Source organism: Epinephelus fuscoguttatus, linkage group LG10 (genome assembly GCF_011397635.1).
Source record: "Epinephelus fuscoguttatus linkage group LG10, E.fuscoguttatus.final_Chr_v1".
In the NCBI taxonomy this organism is placed as follows: domain Eukaryota; kingdom Metazoa; phylum Chordata; class Actinopteri; order Perciformes; family Serranidae; genus Epinephelus; species Epinephelus fuscoguttatus.
Genome location: NC_064761.1, coordinates 34,471,892 through 34,493,142, shown reverse-complemented (window position 1 = coordinate 34,493,142; position 21,251 = coordinate 34,471,892). Strand labels below are relative to the sequence as shown.

Sequence of the window (21,251 nt, the reverse complement as noted above, 5' to 3'; positions counted from 1 at the left end):
TGAGTTCTAAACAGGCCGAAAAAAATTACAACCCAAACTGTGCCAACCCATGTGAGCCAAAGCCCCAACTCAGCCTGTCTGAGATTATCAAGTAAAATACTGAGCCCAGACTTGACTAAACTGGACCACTAAAAGTCATGCGTGTCTCCAATGGAAAATGGACTAGCTCAGTGGATCACCAACTCTCCACACTGTATTTCCAAGCTAGAGAAGCTCCCTGCTCTAAATTAAATACATTTTAATGGTAGTGACAACACCTGATAACGGCCATTTAATGGGCTGATAACATTCGTAAGGGATGTTGTTGAAAAATGACAGATGGAGGCTTTAATTATAACAATACTGTATAAAACACACAACATGCAATATTTCATTTGTTACCTGAAATTCTCTTGAAGAACTTCAGTTTACCGCTGGGGTTGGCCATGTCATACTGTCGCACCTTGATAGTGAGAACATCATCAGCTGCCCCGCTGTTATAGAGGAAGAACTGCAGACACTGGGCTCCAGGTTTGGGGTAAAACCAGCGACTCTCCAGTAGAGCACAGGCACCAGATTTAGCAGAGGCTGTGCTGAAGTGCATGAAGTAGCCTTTTCCTGAGAGCAGGAGGAGACAACAGTGAGTAATGTTGGGCCTCACATTACTTTTTATGGGACTAATCCAACTTTATCATTGTCAGTTTATTTAAGTCTCCTTCAGGTCCGAATGCCTGCACTATGAGGGGCTCACATTTTGTGGATAGCCTTTACTTGCCTAAACCTAACCTCCATGACTTTACGTTAAGCATGTGACTGTATGTTTAGGACGTCGTAATGTCATTAATGGGGCGTTAATTAGTATGATATCATAGGAACCATTCTATGAGAATGCTTTGTCAGAGTCTGCAGTAAATTGTAAAAGGAACATCCAGGACATTAAAAAAAGTTCAACTCTATAACATGCATTTGTTATGATTGACTGTCACCTTTGCATTGTCCCATGTTGGAGAAGTCAGTCTGAGGCCCTCCACGAGCACAAGTGAGTCGTTCCCACTTTGCATTGCCGGGACCCTGAATCATCCCACAAATGTTGTCCTCCTCAAAGTCACAGCTGTCCACAAAGGTAGAAGACTTGGCTGTGGAGAGGAAACACTCAGAATTTCACCAAGATGCTTCAGTGCTGTGGTCTGGTCCACAGCACTGAAGCTGTGTCCACAGGTCTGGTCCAAATTAGAGGTTATTGCCAAAGATTATCAATATATATTTGCATCACCTCCTGCTAGATAAACTCTGACTCTTGTCTTGTACCTCTGTGGGATTAAAATATATTTTATTTTATGAGGTGATTTAGTGTATTGATTGTTCCGACACTCAAAGTGCAGGTGATTTTCTCATTTATTGTGGACACAATGACAGGTTGACATGACTTACTGCAGTTGTAGAGACGGTTGAGCTTGGTTAGGTCACTAGCACTGAGCCCTATCCTCTGACCGATCACATCCATGAACTGGGGGATCTTGGTGACGATGGTGGGCTCAGAGTTCTTGCTGAAGCCATCCTTGCTGTAGTGCATTACAGAGCCGTAGTCATAGGGAACACCAAGAGCACTGGACACTGTGTCATTGTATTTCTTGAAGTTGTGTGTATGATCTAGGGAATGCAGTTTTTGTTTTTAACAAGGATCGATGGAACAACAGTATTGCAACTGCTCATTACTGTAAAAATGTTTTCAGATAGCAGGCATGCATTAGGAGAAAAACCCAGGTGATAATAAACATTTTCATTTATTTTATGAAGTTACAACATAAGGTTTTATTGATCAGTGTTACTAGTTTTGATGTTTCCCCATATGATGTTGACGTAATCATCTCGGTCAGCTCTGGACTGCTCGTGCCAGAAGCCCAGAGCATGCAGAAACTCATGCTCAACGATTCCTAGTGTGTCACACCTTTCACCAATGGACAGCTGCTGCTTCCCCTTACGCTGGTTCCCCACAAAGGAGGAACATCTATACAGAGAGGGAAAGCGAGATGCACTTTTTACTGAGTGGTCTTTTAAGGTCAACATTCAGAGGCCTCAATATCAGAGGATTGATATTTGTGCAGAAACCTAACCTAACGGTCCATTCTACTGGAATTTAAAACTGCACTCCCATTAGGTTTTTGTTGAAATTTTTTGTTTTAGCCAAATGACCCTTTGCAAAGTCCTGCACCTTTGTGATGAACCGTCAAGCTGTCACAGAGCTCGCCTTTCACCAACTCCATGAAGGAATATTCTCTAATTTTTGGTCTGCATTTGAAGGCAGAGCAAAGAGTCAATTGGAGACAGTAGATCAAAGTACTGAAACACTGACATGGGCTCTTATCACCCTATAAAGAGCTGTTAAAAGCAAACAGTACCTGTTTTTATATGGCAGTCCAGAGGCCTGAACTACGATACCAGTTCAACTTTCCCACGATATCTTTTGGTTATCTGGCTTAACATCATCATTTATTAGTTGTATTAGTTATATTTTGTATTAATAATCTGAGTCTTCAAAATAACCCAAACAGGCAATAAATGTAGTGCAGTAAAAAGTACAGTGTTTCCCTCTGAGATGTGGAGGAGTAGAATTATGAGGCTCCGATCACACAGAGACAGAGTTTAGCAGGTTGCAAAACGCAAGACGTACCGCACTGCCTTTTCTTTCAATAATTGAATGCCAATAGTTAAAAAAAAAAACGCTTCGCAAACGCAGTTCCTCCTCCATTGTTAACCAACTGTAAACTTGTTGTCCTGACCACCACAGAAGGCCCGCCTCTCAAATCATCCAACTGGACAATGGGAAAAAAGTGGAGATGACATGAGGCACTTTTCTCTTCTGAGTTTAAGTTTTTTCAACAGGAGTTCAGAGTGCGCCAACAAAAATGCCAGGCGCCTAGAGTGCAGAAACACGAGGAGCGTAGCAACACAAATACAGCGAGCAAAGAGCTTCATTCTCATTAAAACAATTACAAAAAGCCGCCTCCAGCTGCGAAAACAAGCTCTGTGTGATCAGGGCCTGAAGTAGAATAAAATGGAAATACTCAAGTACATGTTCCTCAAAATGTTTTAATTTTAATGATAGTAGTTGCAAAGTATTCTGTTGCTACTCAGTATCATTCACTGTCAACTATTAATTCATAATTAATATGGAAAATAAACTGGTGTAAGGGTAAATAAGAGCTTGTTCATTAAGAAATATTCCCGAAGAAGGTTCCCCTCAGACCCCCCTACAGAGGTCCGGTGTGCTAAGCACCACATGTCCTCAAATCCTACAAATGCCCCTGATCAGAATTCCTCCTATGAGTCTTACTAACGTTGAGCTCAATTCTACAGAGAATTAAATAATGAAAATAAACTGCATCTTCATTTTTCTGGGGACCCTCTGAAACTCCCTGAACGACCCCTGGTTGAGAACCTCTGTTACAGGACATCTTTGACTGCGTCACCAGGGCCCAGTTCTTCAAAAGTAATCTGATCAGACTTCTGGATCAAATCTTGAAACTGGGTTGTTCTAAAGGGAAAAAAAGGCTACTGAAATCAGATTAGATCACGCAGTCCACTCTTGGTTTTGATATGGATCAAACCTTCATTCTTAATAGGACTGGGATACCTTTGATCCAAAAAAATAGGGATCATTCTGATCCCAGCAGAAAAGAACCACATTTATTCATATTTTGCACGTTTCGTGATTTGTTGAACAGTTAGTGTGACGAATTTGGTAAGTTTGTATCTGGATCATGGTGGATCCAGATACAAACATCACATGGATAGCAAAACACTGGATTTCCATATCTGGATCATTCTAATCCAAATGATATTTTCTGAACAACTGGGCCCTTTGCTTCTGTCATAATTACTTCAGCCACCAGAGGTCGCTACCTAACAGTAAACAGAGATGTGGTCTGCTTGCACAGACAACCTATTCGGCCTTTTTGTGGGGAGGACAGTTTGAATACGCACTAACACAGTTGTGTTCAATACCACAGATTATTTGAACTGAACAGAGCAGCTCACCCCTTCCCTTTATACACAGAGATGTAGTTTTCCTCTTTTTTCCATGGTGTGAAGTCAATGCAGGTCTTCAGTCTGTACTGGTCAAATGCCTTCAGGATCACTCCCTTTGCATTGATCTCTACATATTACAAAGTGTAACACAAAGAAACAAAAAGCCTCCTCGTTTGGTGCATATCCATGATAACATGATGAGTACAGTGAATGTAAGTTTCCATTGTAATGCGGTGTCTTACCCAGACTGTCCTCTAGGTAGTAGGGAATGGTTGTTGGCCAGCGATACTTGTCATCTATGATGGAGTTTCTGAATGCCTGATTGGAATGAAGAGAACAACACATATACAAATAGAGATGAATAAAAACAGGGCGAACTCACTTTCGTGATCTAACTATAACCTGGTGTTTTGAAATTGTTTGCGTTCCTCGATTATTACTGTGTCTTTCCAAACAATCACTTAAAAATTAGACCTGAGACTGATAAAGTTGTGTTCTCTCTCTCTCTCATCTCTACACCAGCATCATTTTAATTATTCAATGATTTATCATTGCATTAATGCTGTTCAAATCACCCAGCTTTATTTCCTGCATATACTGCTCAAATATGGAAGTTAGTGTCTTAATTCCGAGTGCACAATGGGGCATTTTGAGGACAGAAAAACATATTTTTGTGGATAAATTATTATCCCAAGGGACGGGACGATATATGATTTTACTGTGGATCACAATACACGATTGTGGTGAATTTCCATTTTCAGGATAATTGCATCCAGCAGCACACGGTTTTTGTCAATGAAATTAACACTTTACAACATACTTAGAGAAATGTGCACTAAAAGTCTTCACTAAGCAGGCAACTGATTCCCTTATTTAGCAGCATTACCATAAAAACAGTTAGGCAAAAAGACGACAAACAAGATGAGATATGTCTGGATATAGCTGAGAGAATCTTCATGTCAGTGTTTGTTTGGGTAGAAGTCTGCTCAGCTTTTGCATAAGATCGGTAATTTATGTCTTGTACCATTAGCCATTCACTCTGCCTGTCTGCCAGCTGATCACAGTGAACCAACAGCACAGCGACACACAGTCTCTGCTTCTTGTTTTAAACATGCCTCTCTTCCTGCCTGCAGTTCTTTCTTCCTACAGTGGTACGCAACCTCCACCTCTCCATCACCGCCTAGTGTTCTCAGATTCATCAGCATCTGGACTCCGTACTGGATAGTCTTCTGTCAAATCTTGAGCAGCACATAATCTGGTAATCTCTACACCTGTAATCTTATCACACAGTTATTATTACTTCATTCATCTGTCTCTCCTGATTAAATATAATGCCATACTCAAATAGGCCTGAATATGGAGATTACTGAAGAGTAGCAGGAGCCTTTGGAGTCTTTGGTGTCTGTGTAGACCAGCTTACATCATCCTGTTCGATATCTCCCTCCAGCAGGTCCAGCCCCGCCGCTGCAACCGGAAAATTTCATCATTTGATGAAAATCCTCAGCAATATGCACAGATTATACAACAAAGCAAAAACCATAATGTGTCCACAAACCTTCATTGATGTCAAAGATGTCCCAGTCACGACCTTCATCAACATCCATTTCTGTAGATGTGGAATCAATTAGATGCTGCTCAAAACAGGACTACAAAAGTACCTTATTTACATAATTACCAATGTATTGGAACAGTTAGGGTTGCTTCCTGTCCCACAGACCTGAGACATGTTTACTTTAAAATGTCAATTCTTCAATTTAAAATTGTGCCTGACCTTAAGATTTGAAATTAATTTCTAAATCATTCTGAGTGAGAGCCTTCTCAGCAAAGATGCAGAGTTTTTTTTAGCCTGCCAAAAAATCACAAGTGTAAAGGGTACAGGGTATTTGAAATCTTCTCACTCTGAATCCGACCTCAGCCTGAGTCAAGTTTTTGTCCCCCTTTTGACAGTAATTAACATGAAAAACATTTATAATATGTGACTTGCCTGTATCACCCGTTAGCTTAGCTGCTGCCTAGTAAATACAAGAAAAATTACATCATCATCATCATTGTAATAATCAATGTCACTGTTTTTACACTGGACATATAATGTGAATGTTAATGTTGTATAAAGATACAAAGGTGTACTGGTACCAGTCCCAGGCCATAGAACAGAATGATCCAGCTGACTGCCATGGCTCCAGCTACATGATAAGGACGTTTACAGACAGTGTCACAAGTTGTACAGACAAGCACACATGTTCGCTCATAAACTGAATATGTGCTCAGTGTCTGTGAAGTTTTTTTGTACCCCACTATTCACTGTCCACCTGTGGCATCTCTGTAGAGTGCTGCAGGAATGAGTCTTAAATCCCAGAAATGAGTTAGCATTTTAGCACTCCTGGTTCTCTCATCTCAATGTCAATGTTTTTTTCAGTCCACCTGCACATTTTCTTATGTTGTTATATTTCTTTTCTTCTTTTTTTGTCTTTTATTATTCCATGCACAAATAAAGAATTAAAGTGAGACAGTATATTTCTCACCTACTGAAGTCCCTGAACGCCTTCTCAGACTGGATTTCAGCTGCTGGCTGCGTCTCCTGGAACAGCAGGTGATGAAATTTTGAACAGGAATGTATGCCCTGTATGATGTCTTCACCCAAACAATCGCCAGCTTTTATACGTGATGCTTCAGCCAAACCCTGCCACATCACTTCCTGTGACAGCAATTCGAACAGTGGAGTGAAATTGGCTTCTACCTGAACAGGTCTTTATCAGCACGCAAAAAAGGTTCACATGCTGTAGCTCTCAACTGCCATTTATCGGCACATCAACAAGTGACATTTTGATCTGAATGCTCTCCTTCAGACTGTTTATTGCCGTTTTGTTGTTGTCCAGCACCTGCCTTGAATAGTTTTAGGATGTGCGTGACTGCTGTGTTTTTCATTTGCAGGTCTTTGGAATGTTTTTAAAAGCATTTATTTCATTTCCTTAAAATAAGGCTCTCAAAGTCTGAAATTTTATTTACAATCATCTCTTGGCTGCTGTGGGTGGGTGTGTTAATTATAAAGTGTTTCTCTCTGTGATTGCAGACTGTCAGTAGACATCCTACATCCCTAAACTAAAAATAGAATTGTTGCAAGAGTGGATTTTGCTACAGGGCCATCAGACCTGCAGTAAACACGACTATGTTTACATGCACAAAATATTCTGGGTTTTGCCCTTATTTCAAAAAAGACAATATTCTGATTAAGCTGAGCTAACAGGGCTGATGAAAATGAATATTCTACTGATGTTTGCAGCCATGTGTACTCTGATTAGGGTGACCTAACATGTTCTGTATTGTGTCAAAATAGATCTGCTTGTCATTTTGCATCTTCTTCATCAAAAAAGGTTTTTTTTGTCCACTGGTAGTGATCTGGTCGTACGTGTGAACACAGCCTCCCTCTTTCATTCCTTCAGCCACCCTCTTGAAAAGGTCCACATTGTGATATTTCCACATATCCAAAAACCTGTTGATATCAGCGTCTTTCATTGTGTTGAAAGGAGCAAGATTTAGGGGGATTTAGTGGCAACTAGCGATGGCAGATTACAACCAGCTGAAACTTCTCCCAGTTAGAATTCCTTAAGTGTTCATTGCTCAGGAGGTTTTTACCAGGAGCTAAATTATCCTCAGAGGTCTCTTCATCTCCAGAACAAATGAACCAGGTGCTTTAAACCAGTAAAAATATTGAAAAAAAACAAAAAACAACAGTTTTTAAAAAATGTTGTGTGTTTCCCATGCTCTCATCATGGAGGGGCTGCTAAGTATGGTGGCCCATGACAAAACACAAATGGCCCTGTCTAGAGCCAGTGTTTGGTTTGTCTGTTCTGGGCTACTGTAGAAACACGCTGGTGCGAAATGGTGATCTCCGTATTAGGACCGGCTGCCTATGCAGATATAAACAGCTCACTCTAACCCTGGGGGCCAATTGACCAAAGTCCCGCCCTCAAACACGATGAGCCAGTCACAGTGCATATCGCCATTCCCATACACTCAGATATTCTCTACCTGGACGTTCATTGAAATGCATTACAGAAAGTCAGTTTTTTTTTTCGTTTTTATGAACTTTTTCAGAGATTTGAAGTTTAAAAATGGTCAAACGGTGTGCATGGGGTACATGCAACTCCGACACAAGGTATCCTGAGAGGCTGGGCGACGAGGTGTATTTTTTACACTTTAAACCACATCTCAACTGAGAAAAGTGTCTCCTTTGGATAAAGTTGTGTGGTAACGTTAGACCACAACATCAACTCAACGTGAATAAGATTAACAATGATGTCTACATCTGTTCTAAGGTAAGTCAACATCGTGTTTGAGGCAACATATTGTCACTTTGCTGGAAAGAAATATAAAGTTATCTTTAAAATCTCAAGCTAACGTTAGCTAAAGTTAGCCTAACGGTAGCTCCTAGCTGCGTTGTTCATTATGTCAGCTTGTTTGCTGGGAGTTCATTAGCCTATTTTGTTCTAGTTTTGTACTTCGGTGATCGTACATCATTGTTAGCTGTTGTCCAAAGGGCTCTAGTTAAGCTAACGTTAACTTCTGGAGCTTAGCTTCATTAACTTATCTGTAATGGCAGAGATAACAAAGGTTGGCAAATGTTATGCTGAATGATTCAGTGTAAATACTGTAGCACCAAACTAACGGAGAGACACTCTTGGTAAAGATGGGAAAAAGGTCGTTATCCTTTTCTCATATTCTGAGCCAAAAACCTTAACTTCAGTGGTGCTTAAACTTGTTGTCTTTGATGGTGACCGCATCGAGATGCGGTTCACAAGCATACACTGTGACCTGTAAATTTTGGCTTGTAATTTGAGCTTTTCATCAACCTTCTTAACAATAAAATGATGAATATATCCCTCCAGTGCGTAGTTTAGGCCCTTTTGGTTTGGCAGTAAAACTGTTCGTTACGCTGACCTTACTATGTGAGCCATTAGAGTAAACATCATCTTGATTTTGTGCTCTCCTCTTCCCACTAATCTTTATTGTATGCACTGTAAGACAGTAAGACAGCCATTCATAATTATCTATCTAATCTATCGCCATGCGACCGCCTCCACTCTTGTGCCTCTAAATACTGTCTACCATTCAGCCCTTAGATTTATAACCAGAGACAGTGATGGCGCTCATCATTGTTTTCTTTATCAAAAGGTGGGTGGGCCTTCTCTTTCTATTAGAAGAGACCAGCATTTATTTTTATTTATCTATTAAGGACTTCTTCAAAAATTGCCCTCAAAACCAACACTGATTGGGTAACAGTACTGTCACAACTTCATCTGTTCTCAAGAATATGGAAGTTCCATCAAAGAGAGAAGTAACAAAAAAAAAAAAAAAGTAGTTTTCAACAAGTGCACAGATAACTACATTAATGACAAACTGTTATAATGCTAATAATTACTTTCTATCACCAGAAACAGCATATACCCATTAGATTACACTTTAAGATGACGAAATTGTTACTTGTCATTGCCGGAAATTTAAAGTTACTTTATGAAATTACGTTGTAATTTGTGCAGTGTGAAGTGCTACCCATTTAGGTTTTACTTCAATATCACACTTTACGTCACTCTGTTGTTTAAAACCATTTACATCAATTGGATTACTGAATATGGAATTTGTCAAGTAGTCAGGTATCATACATGATATCAAAGAAAACTGGCGGCACAGTGGTGTATTGGTTAGCACTGTAGCCTCACAGCAAGAGGGTCACCCAGAGTTGGGGAGCCCTTCTGTGCAGAGTTTGCATGTTTTCCTCGTGTCAGTGTGGGTTTTCTCTGGGTACTCCGGCTTCCTCCCACAGTCCAAAGACATGCAGGGTAATTGGTGACTCTAAATTGTCCGTAGGTGTGAATGTGAGTGTGAATGGTTGTCTGTCTCTATGTGTCAGCCCTGTGATAGTCTGGTGACCTGTCCAGGGTGTATCCCGCCTCTTGCCCAGTGTCAGCTGGGATAGGCTCCAGGCCCCCCGACCCTCAAGAGGATAAGTGGTTACGGAAAATGAATGAATGAATGATTTGTTCAATGTCACCCTTCCTTATGACCAATGGAAAAGCTTAGGTGCTTCGGAAAATCCTTCCTAAGGATTTTGTTCTGTGGCAAATCGGTAATATACTCAGCTATATCAGCTTCAGATTCCAGGGAATCCACATATCAGACAATCTCTCCTGATCCACCAACACCACTGCAAGAAGGCACAGTACAGCAGCATCTGCACCTCCTGAGAATCCTGAAGAAAAATAATCTGACCTACTGCTCCACAATAGAGCGTTTTAACATACTACCTCACAGTTCGGTACGCTGGCTGCAGACAAAAAAGCTTTTCAGAGGGTCATAAACACAGCCCAAAAAATTATCGGCTGTCCTCTGAATTCAACCTATACAGCTGTGCGCGTCATCTTTTTTAAAAGCTCCAGTATGTAGGATTTAGAGGGATATATTATTGGCAGAAATGGAACAGAAGTGTGTTTTCTTTAGTGTATTCACCTTATTTTTCACGGAAACACGGAGGCAAAACAGAACGCAGCCAGCTTCCGTTTTTTTTGTGCGACACTTCCGGTCCAGCACTCTTGACCACTGTGTAAATGGGAATCGCCTTGTTGTTTACCTTGTTGAGTTTAGCTATACTGTATATCACATTTCTCACGTCACTATATCACCGTTTAGACTAATCTGATGTTTGTAAAGTCTATAAACACAATGGTTATCGTAGATTAGTCAGGCTAACCGTTAACTGTTAACGGTTAGCGGTGTCTGTAATAACTCAATAACTCAATAAACGGTCCGTGAAAAAAATATTTTTTCCAGCGGATGTCTTAGTTACAACATGATTGAGCTAACTGGAGTAGTTTCATATCGTATCCGACAACGGGAGGCTTTGAACAGATGACGTCCTGATGTTAGCTTTGCTGCTAGTGTTAGCTGTCCCTGCCAGCTGCAGTCACTGATGCTTTCTAGACATCGTGATTTCCCAAAACTGAGTAAATACCACACATAGCAACACAACGCTTTGCTAGCTCAATCATGTTGTAACGGCGGGATGGTTGATGCGTACATGCTGATTCGGGTGCTGTCAGAGCCTATCCGCGCATCACTATGGCTTAATAATCATCTCAGTCAATAAAAACAACCCATCCTGTGTTATGAGTGTATGTCGCTGACAGAAAGAAAGAAAGAAAGAAAGAAATAAGCAGCGTACACCTCAGATATTTATTTCTCACAGTTGCGCACACGTTTGGCTGGCATGCAGACGCACCGTCTGTGTGTCGAGGGTGCAAGCCGCAGCTTCAGCTGCTCAGGCAGAAAGGCTGTGTGGCCCGGTGTGTTTTTTCGCTGATTCGGTTCTGCAGGTTCTCTGCTGGTACACTGGAGACAGGGATCAAGCAGTTTGTCTCACTCGGGATAGATTGTGCTCTTTTGTTTCAAAGTTTTTGATTGACGTGCGATTTATTCGCGTTTAGAGGGAATTATTTTACCGGCAATTACCGGATAACGGAAACGTGGGCACAGCTATCTATATAAAATACACAGACTAACTAACTAACTAACTAACTAACTGACTGACTGACTGACTGACTAACATAAACAATTGAAAATTGAAAAAAATTAGCTTGCACTGTTAGCTCCGGCAAGGGAAAGCATGAGGGAAAGCGGCTGACCGGAAGTCAGGCACAAAAACACGGAAGTTGATCACTATTTACTTCCGTGTTCGAAAATAAGGTGGATAATTAGCTGAAAGAATAATTATTGTTTCTGTTTCTTTAGAATGAGCCGTTTATATCTATATCTGCCCCTCCTCCACTTTTTTTTCTCACCTTTCTGCTCACAGCAGAAAAGACTCTTTGGTCACCATGTGGCCCGCTTGAAGCAAATACAGGACTCATCTAAATGGTTGATGAGATGAGACGAGTTAGCACCTGCAGTAGACACAAAGTATGCAAGCTAACTTCAAAAGCAACAAGGAGAAACAAAGCTGGGTTAGTGCCAAACTGCTAACTCTGTAAGGACAAAGGGCAACCATTTTCTTCTTACCTGCATCATTGGAGTGCAGCACAGCAAAGACTGCACTGGAACCACAGTTCTTCTACACCAGAATCATCTGCAACAGACGACCACAGGTTGACAAAAGCAATGAGCCACAGCATCTTTTCCCCCTCCAATCATGGACTGGTAATGTAATAACTTAGCATAGCTAATGTTAGCACAGTAACAGTGCAGGCAAAGCAAAACAAACAAACAAAAAACAAAGTATAAACCAAACATATTCTATTGCAAAATTAATACTTGGGATGTGCTTGGTTCATTTTCACTGATTGTTGTTTGCCAGTAAGACACATAGACACAGCTGTAAAGATAGAAAAAACAGTATGAAAATTCTGAAAATGATTGTATAAGTAGTGCTGTCAAGAGATTAAAAAAATGGAGAGATTAATTAATTATGATCTGTAATTATCATTATCATTTCATTTAAATTCATTACATTATTGTGGCAGATGATCAAAAGATTGATATATATTACAAAAAGTGGTTTTATAAAGTCATATTTGTTGTTTTCAACAATAACACTTTTGAACACAGATGCAGTACACCTAGCCATTGCATTCTATTGTTTTTGGAATTCGTCCCAAGAAAGACTGCTGCAACCTTCAGTCTCGACCACCAGGGGGATGCTTGACTGTCATGACATGTCAGCTTCATTAATAGCATAGCTGCAGATTAACGCAACGATAGATGTAAAAACACACAGAAACAATACATCTGTGATCAGTTCCCTAATTTTATTTTAACAATTTTCTAAATTGTTTTCCTGTTTTCCAATTTCTCGTTTTATTTCATGGAAGTGATCAATGTAAGTGCACTTCTCCTTTAAACTTAATAAAAAATAAAAGCTAACAAAATAAAAGACACCTGGTACATTCGTTATAGCTAAATCAGTTTATAGAGCAGTTTTGAACAGTTAGAACAAGAGGCTGCACTGCAACGTGCAAATCACTCCTTTCTGTGGCTGCCTGCACTTTCCCTGTCCTTGCGGCTGCAACTTGCGCTGTCTTCTCTTCTTCAAACTACAACACCCATAATTCATGTAGGAACTGCTGCAGCCAATGTGCAGCCAGTGGGAGCTGCATGACAACTCAACCACCATGATCAGTTTTTAATGTTTTATTGGGCATTAACTACTCCAGACTCTGCTCGAGTGTAATTTTCGGGACAATCAGGGCAGGATTCAGGATTCAGGACAACTGCTTGGATTTCGGGACTGTCCCGAATTTTTTGGCACAATCACGAAATCCAAGCAGTTGTCTTGAATCCTGAATCCTGCCCTGATTGTCCCGAAAATTACATGGAGGTTGCCGGGGAGGTCAGATACTTGCGTGCTAGGGCAGACAGCTTTTCATAGGCTCCTGAGTGAGCAGACCACCACTGCAGGGGGCAGTCATCATTGCTGATGCTGGGCTCTGCTCTGTGGCGCTGCAGCTCTCCCACAGCTCAAGCACAAAGAAGCCCAATCGTACGCCTACAGACGGATTTTATAAAAGGCAACTCTGTGGCATACAGAAACAGTAAAGTTAGAGATTAAAAATGAGATTATCGCGATCAAAAAACATAGCACGTTAAATATGGCTGTAATTAATTATTCGCAATCAACATGATAATGTGACACCCCTATGTATAAGTTGCTGGATTCTAAATAAAAACTAAGTTAAAAAACAAAACAAAACATAATTGTTTGTTTGACATGCTAAACAACAATACTTCATGCAAGTAGATTAAATGCAATATTAAGGTACGAAGTCTAACTTTATTTTGCAACATCGTTCCTGTGGTGTTATTTAGTACTTTCATAATAGATATTGTCTAACAGTACTGTCACAACTTCATCTGTTCTCAAGAATATGGAAGTTTCAATAAAGAGAGAAGTAATTATCTGTGGGGAAATATGTCTTTTGGGCTGCAGGGGATGTTTTGTTGCAATACCTCAAGTGGCCACATTCTTGGGGTCTTGAGGTGAGACATGTATAACTGCAGCCACATATCATTAGGAGCCTACATGACATTCCTCCTTCAGATAACACCCACCACCAGCAAAAGACAAATCCTCCGACACGACAGCTATCTGAACCCTGCTACCACATGACATTGTAGAGAATAAATATGAGGCCAAAGCACCAATAATCCACTATAAGTAGCGAGATGTACCCCTCACCATTACCATTATCCTAACCGCCTCTCTTTTAACCAAACTCTTCACAGCTAGCTAAATGCGAACTTAACATTTTCTTCAGGGCTTCACAAGCAACAAGAAAAACAAAGCTGGGTTAGTGCCAAACTTCTAACTCTGTAAGGACAAAGAGCAACCACTTTGTTCTTACCTGCTTCGTTGGAGTGTAGCACAACAAAGACTGCACTGGAACCACAGTTCTTCTACACCAGAATCATCCGCAACAGACGACCACAGGCTGATGAAGGCAATGAGCCACAGCATCTTTTTCCCCTCCAATCATGGACTGGTAACGTAATAACTTAGCATAGCTAATGTTAACACAGTAACAGTACAGGCAGAGCAAGACTGTTTAATTTATGGTGTGACCTCTATGTAGTAGGGTTATAAAGGCCAAAGGTCCTGCATGCAATGAATCATCCTTTGTACACACAGAGAGGGAACTCAAAGCTTCTGGTTTTTCCGATGGCTCTTCTTACTGACCACATGTTCAGGCATGTTGGCCCTTTTAGAATCAGTTAGTACGTTTACATGGACAGTTTAATTCCACTTTTAATCGGAATGAATGGCCATTCCGATTAAAAGTGGTCATGTAAACGGTCATTCCGACTGAAAAATGGTCATTCCGATTGAAAATTAAATCCGATTAAAGGGGGTGGTTTATTCCATTTGTCATTCTGAATGAAAGAATTTTGTGTGTATGTATACACTCATTCCTCTTTAAGTTCATTCCGGTCTTTCTGCGCATGCTCGTTTCCTTGCCCTTCTGGTGCGATGACGTATATAGCGCGCATAGCAACGGGCTGCATAGCAACGGGCTGAGCTAGAGCAGTCGGACGCGTTGCACTCACCGGTTTCCATTCGCCACAGCACGGTCTTCTGCCTCCCTTCTCCTGCTCAACAGATGAAGCATTAGCAGAACAAGGTCGTTGTCGTACTGCTGCTTTAAGAATATAAGCAAAACAAGCCCGAAAAAGGCACTAATAACGGCGGCGTCAAGCATCTCGTTATCCGGAGCGAGGACTACAGTGTTTTCTTCCGGTAAACGTAAACACGTAACGCTGCCCCGCCCCCTATCCAATCAGAAACCTTCCCTGCCCCAAACCTTGCGCAGACCTGAATAAAGGCGATTGAACTGATCTCCCATGTAAACCCTCATTCGGAATTAATATTTCCCATGTAAACTACCTGGAAACACTTTAATTCCGAATGATTTCATTCAGATTCATTTCATTCTGAATGAGAAGCCATCATGTAACCGTAGCCACTGTGCATATTACTAAGCTGTGAATGTGGATCCCAAGAGGTAACCTTAGCTAACGCCAGGTCAGTATTCAATAAAAAAGCCAATCTGAGCTCTGCTTACATGATTGCCATGTTGGTGTAATTTAGACAGACATTACTCGGTGTAGATGCGTGATACATTTAGCACGTTAGATCCAGGCTACATGCACAGTGAAAGGATAGGGAGAAGGGTTTGATTACTATTCTCAGGATATTTGACTTCTAATTTCATCATATATAGTGCATTTTACAGAAAGCAAAATGAAGCACAACTTAGACTAGAGCCTTTGTCTCCAGAAAAAAAATAAATAAATAAAACAAACATATTTGTTTGTTTGACATGCTAAACAACAATAATTTGACATTAATGATGACATCATCATAACCTTGGTAAAATAAAAAAATAAATACAGAAAAATCATCATCTTCATCATCGTCATCACAACCATCACCTTTGCCAAAGTCAGAATCACTAGAGAGTCCATGCAAGTAGATTAAATGCAATATTAAGGTACCAAGTCTGACTTTATTTTGCAATGTCGTCCCTGTGGTGTTATTTAGTACTTTCATAATAGATATTGTCTAACAGTACTGTCACAACTTCATCTGTTCTCACAAATATGGAAGTTTCAATAAAGAGAGAAGTAATTATCTGTGGGGAAAAATGTTTTTTGGGCTGCGGGGGATGTTTTGTTGCAATACCTCAAGTGGCCACTGGAAAAAAAAATTGGCTGCAATGCTGGATGGCGTTCCTGGGGTCTTGAGGTGAGACATGTATAACTGCAGCCACATATCATTAGGAGCCTACATGACATTCCTCCTTCAGATAACACCCACCACCAGCATAAGACAAATCCTCCGACATGACAGCTATCTGAACCCTGCTACAACATGACATTGTAGAGAATAAATATGAGGCCAAAAGCACCAATACTCCACTATAAGTACCGAGATGTACCCCTCACCATTACCATTATCCTAACCGCCTCTCTTTTAACCAAACTCTAGCTCTAGCTAGCTAAATTCTAACTCAGCATTTTCTTTAGGGGTTCCACTTCCAACTCAGCTCAACTCAAACTTTATTTATAAAGCACATTTAAAACAACCAAGGTTGACCAAAGTGCTGAACAGGTCAATAGAAATAAACAAGCAAATACAATGAGATACCTAATAGTACACCACAATAATAACCATGAGATACATAAACATACAATACAACAAAATAAAATAAAATACAAGAGTTAAAGAGATAAAAATAAGATAAAATGTTTGGGTGTCCAGCTCAACCTGAGTTAAAAGCCTGAGAGAAGAAGTGGGTTTTAAGAAAAGAGTTAAAAACCTCTAGGGTCTGGGCAGACCTAATGTGCAGGGGCAGGCTATTCCAGAGCCTAGGGGCAGCTGCCCCAAAGGCTCTGTCACCTCTGGTCTTCAGCCTAGTCCTAGGAGTAGCCAGTAATAGCTGACTGACTGATCTCAAGGCTCTGGAGGGAGCATGAAAGTGCAGGAGTTCGGTTAAATAAGGGGGTGCCAGCCCATTTAGGGCTTTAAAAACAATCAGTAAAATCTTAAAATCAATTCTAAAACACACTGGAAGCCAGTGGAGTGAGGCCAAGAGTGGTGTGATGTGTTCGTGTTTACGCTTTCCAGTGAGGAGGCGGTCTGCTGCGTTCTGGACAAGCTGTAGACGGTGTAGCAGTGACTGGTCAATACCGACATAAAGCGAGTTACAGTAGTCCAGATGTGAGGTTATAAAAGCATGGATTACCCGCTCTAGATTTTGGGGGGAGAGATAGCCCTTTACTTTAGCTAAAAGCCTGAGTTGATAAAAGCTGGTTTGTATTACTGATCTAACTTGTTTATCGAATTTAAAAGCACTGTCAAAGGTCACACTGAGATTTTTAACAGAGGAACAGATGTTCCCCTTCGCCCCTTCCAGACCAAGGGGCAAAGGGGACTGATTGTAGACTGATGGTGGGCAAGTTACGTAGCTGCTCCCGCCCCAGCTATACTTACCATAGACTGTATAAAGATGGACAATGTGACAGCTCCCCAAAAGTGAAGCCAAAACATCTCGTCCCCAGTGGCTGGCTGCTGTATACGTAACCCTGCCCCCTCCATGTTCGTGGATAGGACATGGGCCAAAATAAACAGTCTGGTTCCTATTATTTTAGGTAGTTCTTATCATGCTGCTGTGTGTTCAAGTGTTTTTTCTAATAAGCTTGGTTATAACTAGTAACTTGATGTTAAATATACGTGGAATTGAGGACATGACTGACAGCTGTGTGTGCAAATCGGTGTGCTCGCTATCTATTGTGCTGCTCACTATCTGTCAGATGGGTGTGTGGGTGGGAAGTCACCACTGGTGGAGATCACTACTGCTTGACTTTAGCTCTAAATGATGTCACCAGAGCAAAATGGCAGCAGTTATATCCAGGATATTTTGGCTTCATTTTTGTACAGTGGGGGAAAGTGGAGTCATGTCATTCATTTTTATATGTAGTTTATGATCCTGACTCACTTGAGGTTGCTGCACAGATTTTAATAACTAGCAGTCATATGCCAAGATGGTGCCTTTTAATTCCAATGGATCTGCTTGCCTGGCACATACACCAAAAAAGGTCTTAACTTCCCACAGGATGTAGCCCACTGAATATGCGTTGTAATGTTTCTCTTACTGGCCCCGCCCTCAAGTTCCTTCTTAGCTCATTGACTTTACATTGTGATGTCGTCACAGATTTTTAAAGGAAGTTTTACAAATATAAAACCACCATGGCTCAAAAATTGATGCACTCTGCTACAGAATATATTATTCAAATAAAATAGGAACATACATATGCAGAAGCAAATAGATCATATATATAGAAATAAAATCTCAGTGATAAAAATGATTAAATGTAGTTGCAGACTTCTGCATCCTGACATCAACCTCCAACATACAGGATCATGTGAACATGAACAGCAGTTCTCCATCATTCCACAGTATGGAGGTGCAACACAAAACAATACAGAGACAATCACAGGCCTTACACTAGTTCACTGTAATCTGAGCAGCCTGAGTGCCGTTTAAATGACTGTAAATTTACTGTGATGTTGTCAAACAGTAGAAATCTGCAGAGTCAGATTCAGCCTATCTATCTATAAAATCCAGACTCACATCCAGGTGGAGGGTGGAGGAGGTGGCTGAGTGTGGAGCAGAAGGAGTGGAGGAGAAGAACAGAGCAGTCAGTGATACACTGATGATGATACTCGGTCAGATCCAGAGGAACACAAAGGGATGATGGTGAACTTGACAGTGGAGCTGATGATGAGAGTCATCTCCACCTCTTGTGATTCTTCTGTTAGTCACTGCTGGATGAAGCTCTGCTCTCCACTCCACCTCCCAGTAACATGGTCCAGTCAGTGTCTCTCCATTCACAAGCTGATGCTGCTGCTTCAACCTCTCTGGATCATCAGGACACAGCTGATCTTCTCAACACATCCACCTTGCTGATCACTCACTCTGACACTCTGAGATCACCACCTCCAGCTGATGAGAGAAGACGACGACAGACAAAAGAAGTCATAAATCAGCTGAGCTTGAAGCTCACAGACCTGCAGAAACTTTGGGCATCAAGACTGTTTACTCTGCAGATTTCACTTGAAGTGCACAGAGTAAATAAACTGCAGAGAGTCCTGAAAGCATCATCAAACAGATATTCACTTTCTGTTGTAGAATTAATATAATTTCAATTTGTTGATACAGAGACTGAACAACAACACATCAGCTGTGATTACTGGACTTCAGCAGAGGTTCTGCTCTGTATAAAGACCACATGGTTACTAAATGTAATGATGGTTCTTCGAAATAAAAGCCACCACTTTGCAGGCTCCACACAGACTGATCTCAGAGCTGTGACAGAGACGACGAGAACAAACAAGAGGATCTGTTATGCTCATGTTCAGGTTCATACTTGTATTTAAGGTTTCTGCTAGAATATGTTTATTTTCCTAATGCTGTCTGTGCTGGAACACCTGTATTTACCCTCTGTATGAAACATTTAGTGCCTGTCTGCTCTGATTGGTCAGCTGGAAAATAACTGATAATAACGGAGAATAGCATCATTTTCTACAATGAAAAGTATAAAAGTATTCAGTCTTAGGTTTTTACTCACAGTAATTACTTCTACATAGTTTACCTCATCATTTAAAACTTAGGCCATGTTTGAACATCCAACATTGTAACATTATATATGACAGAATATAAGTGTCAAAGCATAATGGGTTTCCTTTGAGATCAGATTTGATGATGAGATAGTTTGATGAAGGAGGACAGCTGTCTCTATACATGTTGTGATGCTGTCAACTGTAATCCAGCTTCACTTTCTGTGGACATGAACACAACAGTCATCTTCACATCAACTTAAACACATGATCACAACAAGCCTCTGGCTGATTTGATTGGCTGACTGCTCTCTCTATCTTTCCTTCCTGTCTTCCCTGTGTTAAACCTTCGAAGGTTTACAGAAAATACTGGATTTTTACTTTGATACAAACTGAGTTTAGCACAATACTACTGAATCCAGCCCTCTACTGACCTCAGAGTCTCCAGTTTACAGTGTGGACTCCTCTCAAGATCAGACAGCAGTATCACATCTGAATCCTGCAGGTCGTTGTTGCTCAGCTCCAGCTCTCTCAGATGGGAGGGGTTGGACTTCAGAGCTGAGGCCAAAGAAACACAGCTGATCTCTGACAACCTGCAGGAACTCAATCTAAATAAAGAATAAATGATGTAGATAAAAGTCTGTAATAATCCAATAAGATGAGTGCAGGTTTTAAATGTGTAGCTCAACATTTCTATGTCCTAATCAATGACCTTTTCTCTAGAACAAGTAGAGTGACTTATTCACTGTGTTACTGTGGGTCATCATAATGTCAGCCTACTACAAATATCATCCAAATGTCAGTAGAACATTCGTACACCTATTCATGTCAACAAAGATTAATAACATGCTGCTGATCTCAGTCAAGTCTGGAATTAATGGATCAATACTTTATAAACTCTGTCAATTAAAAACAAATATTAGTTCAGAGGATCTTCTGTGTATAGATGTGACCATTAACCAAACATATAAACAAACATTTACTGTCACAAAAAACTGTGGACATTTTCATTTTTTGTGATTGCATTTTACTTTATACAAGAAAAAAGAAATTAACAGATGGAAATGTTATTTTTTTGTTGATATAAGTTATCTATATGTAAATACATAAGGTCCCATTGTTACTCAAATATATAAGATCTATAACAGTTCAATATATACCAAAATAACTACGTAAACAATTGAACTGACCTCAGAGTCTCCAGTCTACAGTTTGGACTCTCCAGTCCAGCACTCAGCTGCTTCACTCCTGAATCCTGCAGCTCATTGTGACTCAGCTCCAGCTCTCGCAGATGGGAGGGGTTGGACTTCAGAACTGAGGCCAGAGAAACACAGCTGATCTCTGACAACCTGCAGGAACTCAATCTGAATAAAGAATAAATGATGTCAGTTGAAAAGACAATGTTATGCCTGAAATAATTCAGTGTTGAATAATGTGTTCAGAGCTAAAGAAGGTTTAGAATACAGAAGTTTGGGAAATGGAAACTTAAAACACCTGAACCCAACAGGATGCAAGTCGAAAACTTTAATATACTAAAATGAAAAAGGAGCTCTTATTAATATTAATAACATGCTGCTACTCC

General features: G+C 40.5%; 2 protein-coding genes across 3 annotated transcripts in view; both read right to left on the bottom strand.

The window, feature by feature from the left end:
• LOC125896421 (meprin A subunit beta-like) overlaps window positions 1-6,734 on the bottom strand; it is a 21,742-nt gene extending 15,008 nt beyond the window's left edge. For both annotated transcript variants that reach the window (XM_049588980.1, XM_049588979.1), the window contains exons 1-11: window positions 6,531-6,734; window positions 6,142-6,191; window positions 5,993-6,020; window positions 5,564-5,614; window positions 5,429-5,472; window positions 4,251-4,326; window positions 4,018-4,135; window positions 1,809-1,987; window positions 1,411-1,629; window positions 966-1,115; window positions 382-597 (exon numbers count right to left, since the gene is read on the bottom strand). In XM_049588980.1, coding sequence (XP_049444937.1) covers window positions 382-597; window positions 966-1,115; window positions 1,411-1,629; window positions 1,809-1,987; window positions 4,018-4,135; window positions 4,251-4,326; window positions 5,429-5,472; window positions 5,564-5,614; window positions 5,993-6,020; window positions 6,142-6,183 — 1,123 coding nt within the window. In that variant the 5' untranslated portion in view covers window positions 6,184-6,191; window positions 6,531-6,734. The remainder of the gene's footprint in view (window positions 1-381; window positions 598-965; window positions 1,116-1,410; window positions 1,630-1,808; window positions 1,988-4,017; window positions 4,136-4,250; window positions 4,327-5,428; window positions 5,473-5,563; window positions 5,615-5,992; window positions 6,021-6,141; window positions 6,192-6,530) is intronic.
• Window positions 6,735-15,691: 8,957 nt separating this feature from the next.
• The window catches only part of LOC125896420 (NACHT, LRR and PYD domains-containing protein 12-like), a 45,550-nt gene continuing 39,990 nt past the window's right edge, over window positions 15,692-21,251 (bottom strand). Inside the window, exons 7-9 of the mRNA XM_049588978.1 lie at window positions 20,860-21,033; window positions 20,104-20,277; window positions 15,692-19,055 (exon numbers count right to left, since the gene is read on the bottom strand). Of these exons, the coding sequence (XP_049444935.1) occupies window positions 19,043-19,055; window positions 20,104-20,277; window positions 20,860-21,033 (361 nt within the window). The 3' untranslated portion in view covers window positions 15,692-19,042. The remainder of the gene's footprint in view (window positions 19,056-20,103; window positions 20,278-20,859; window positions 21,034-21,251) is intronic.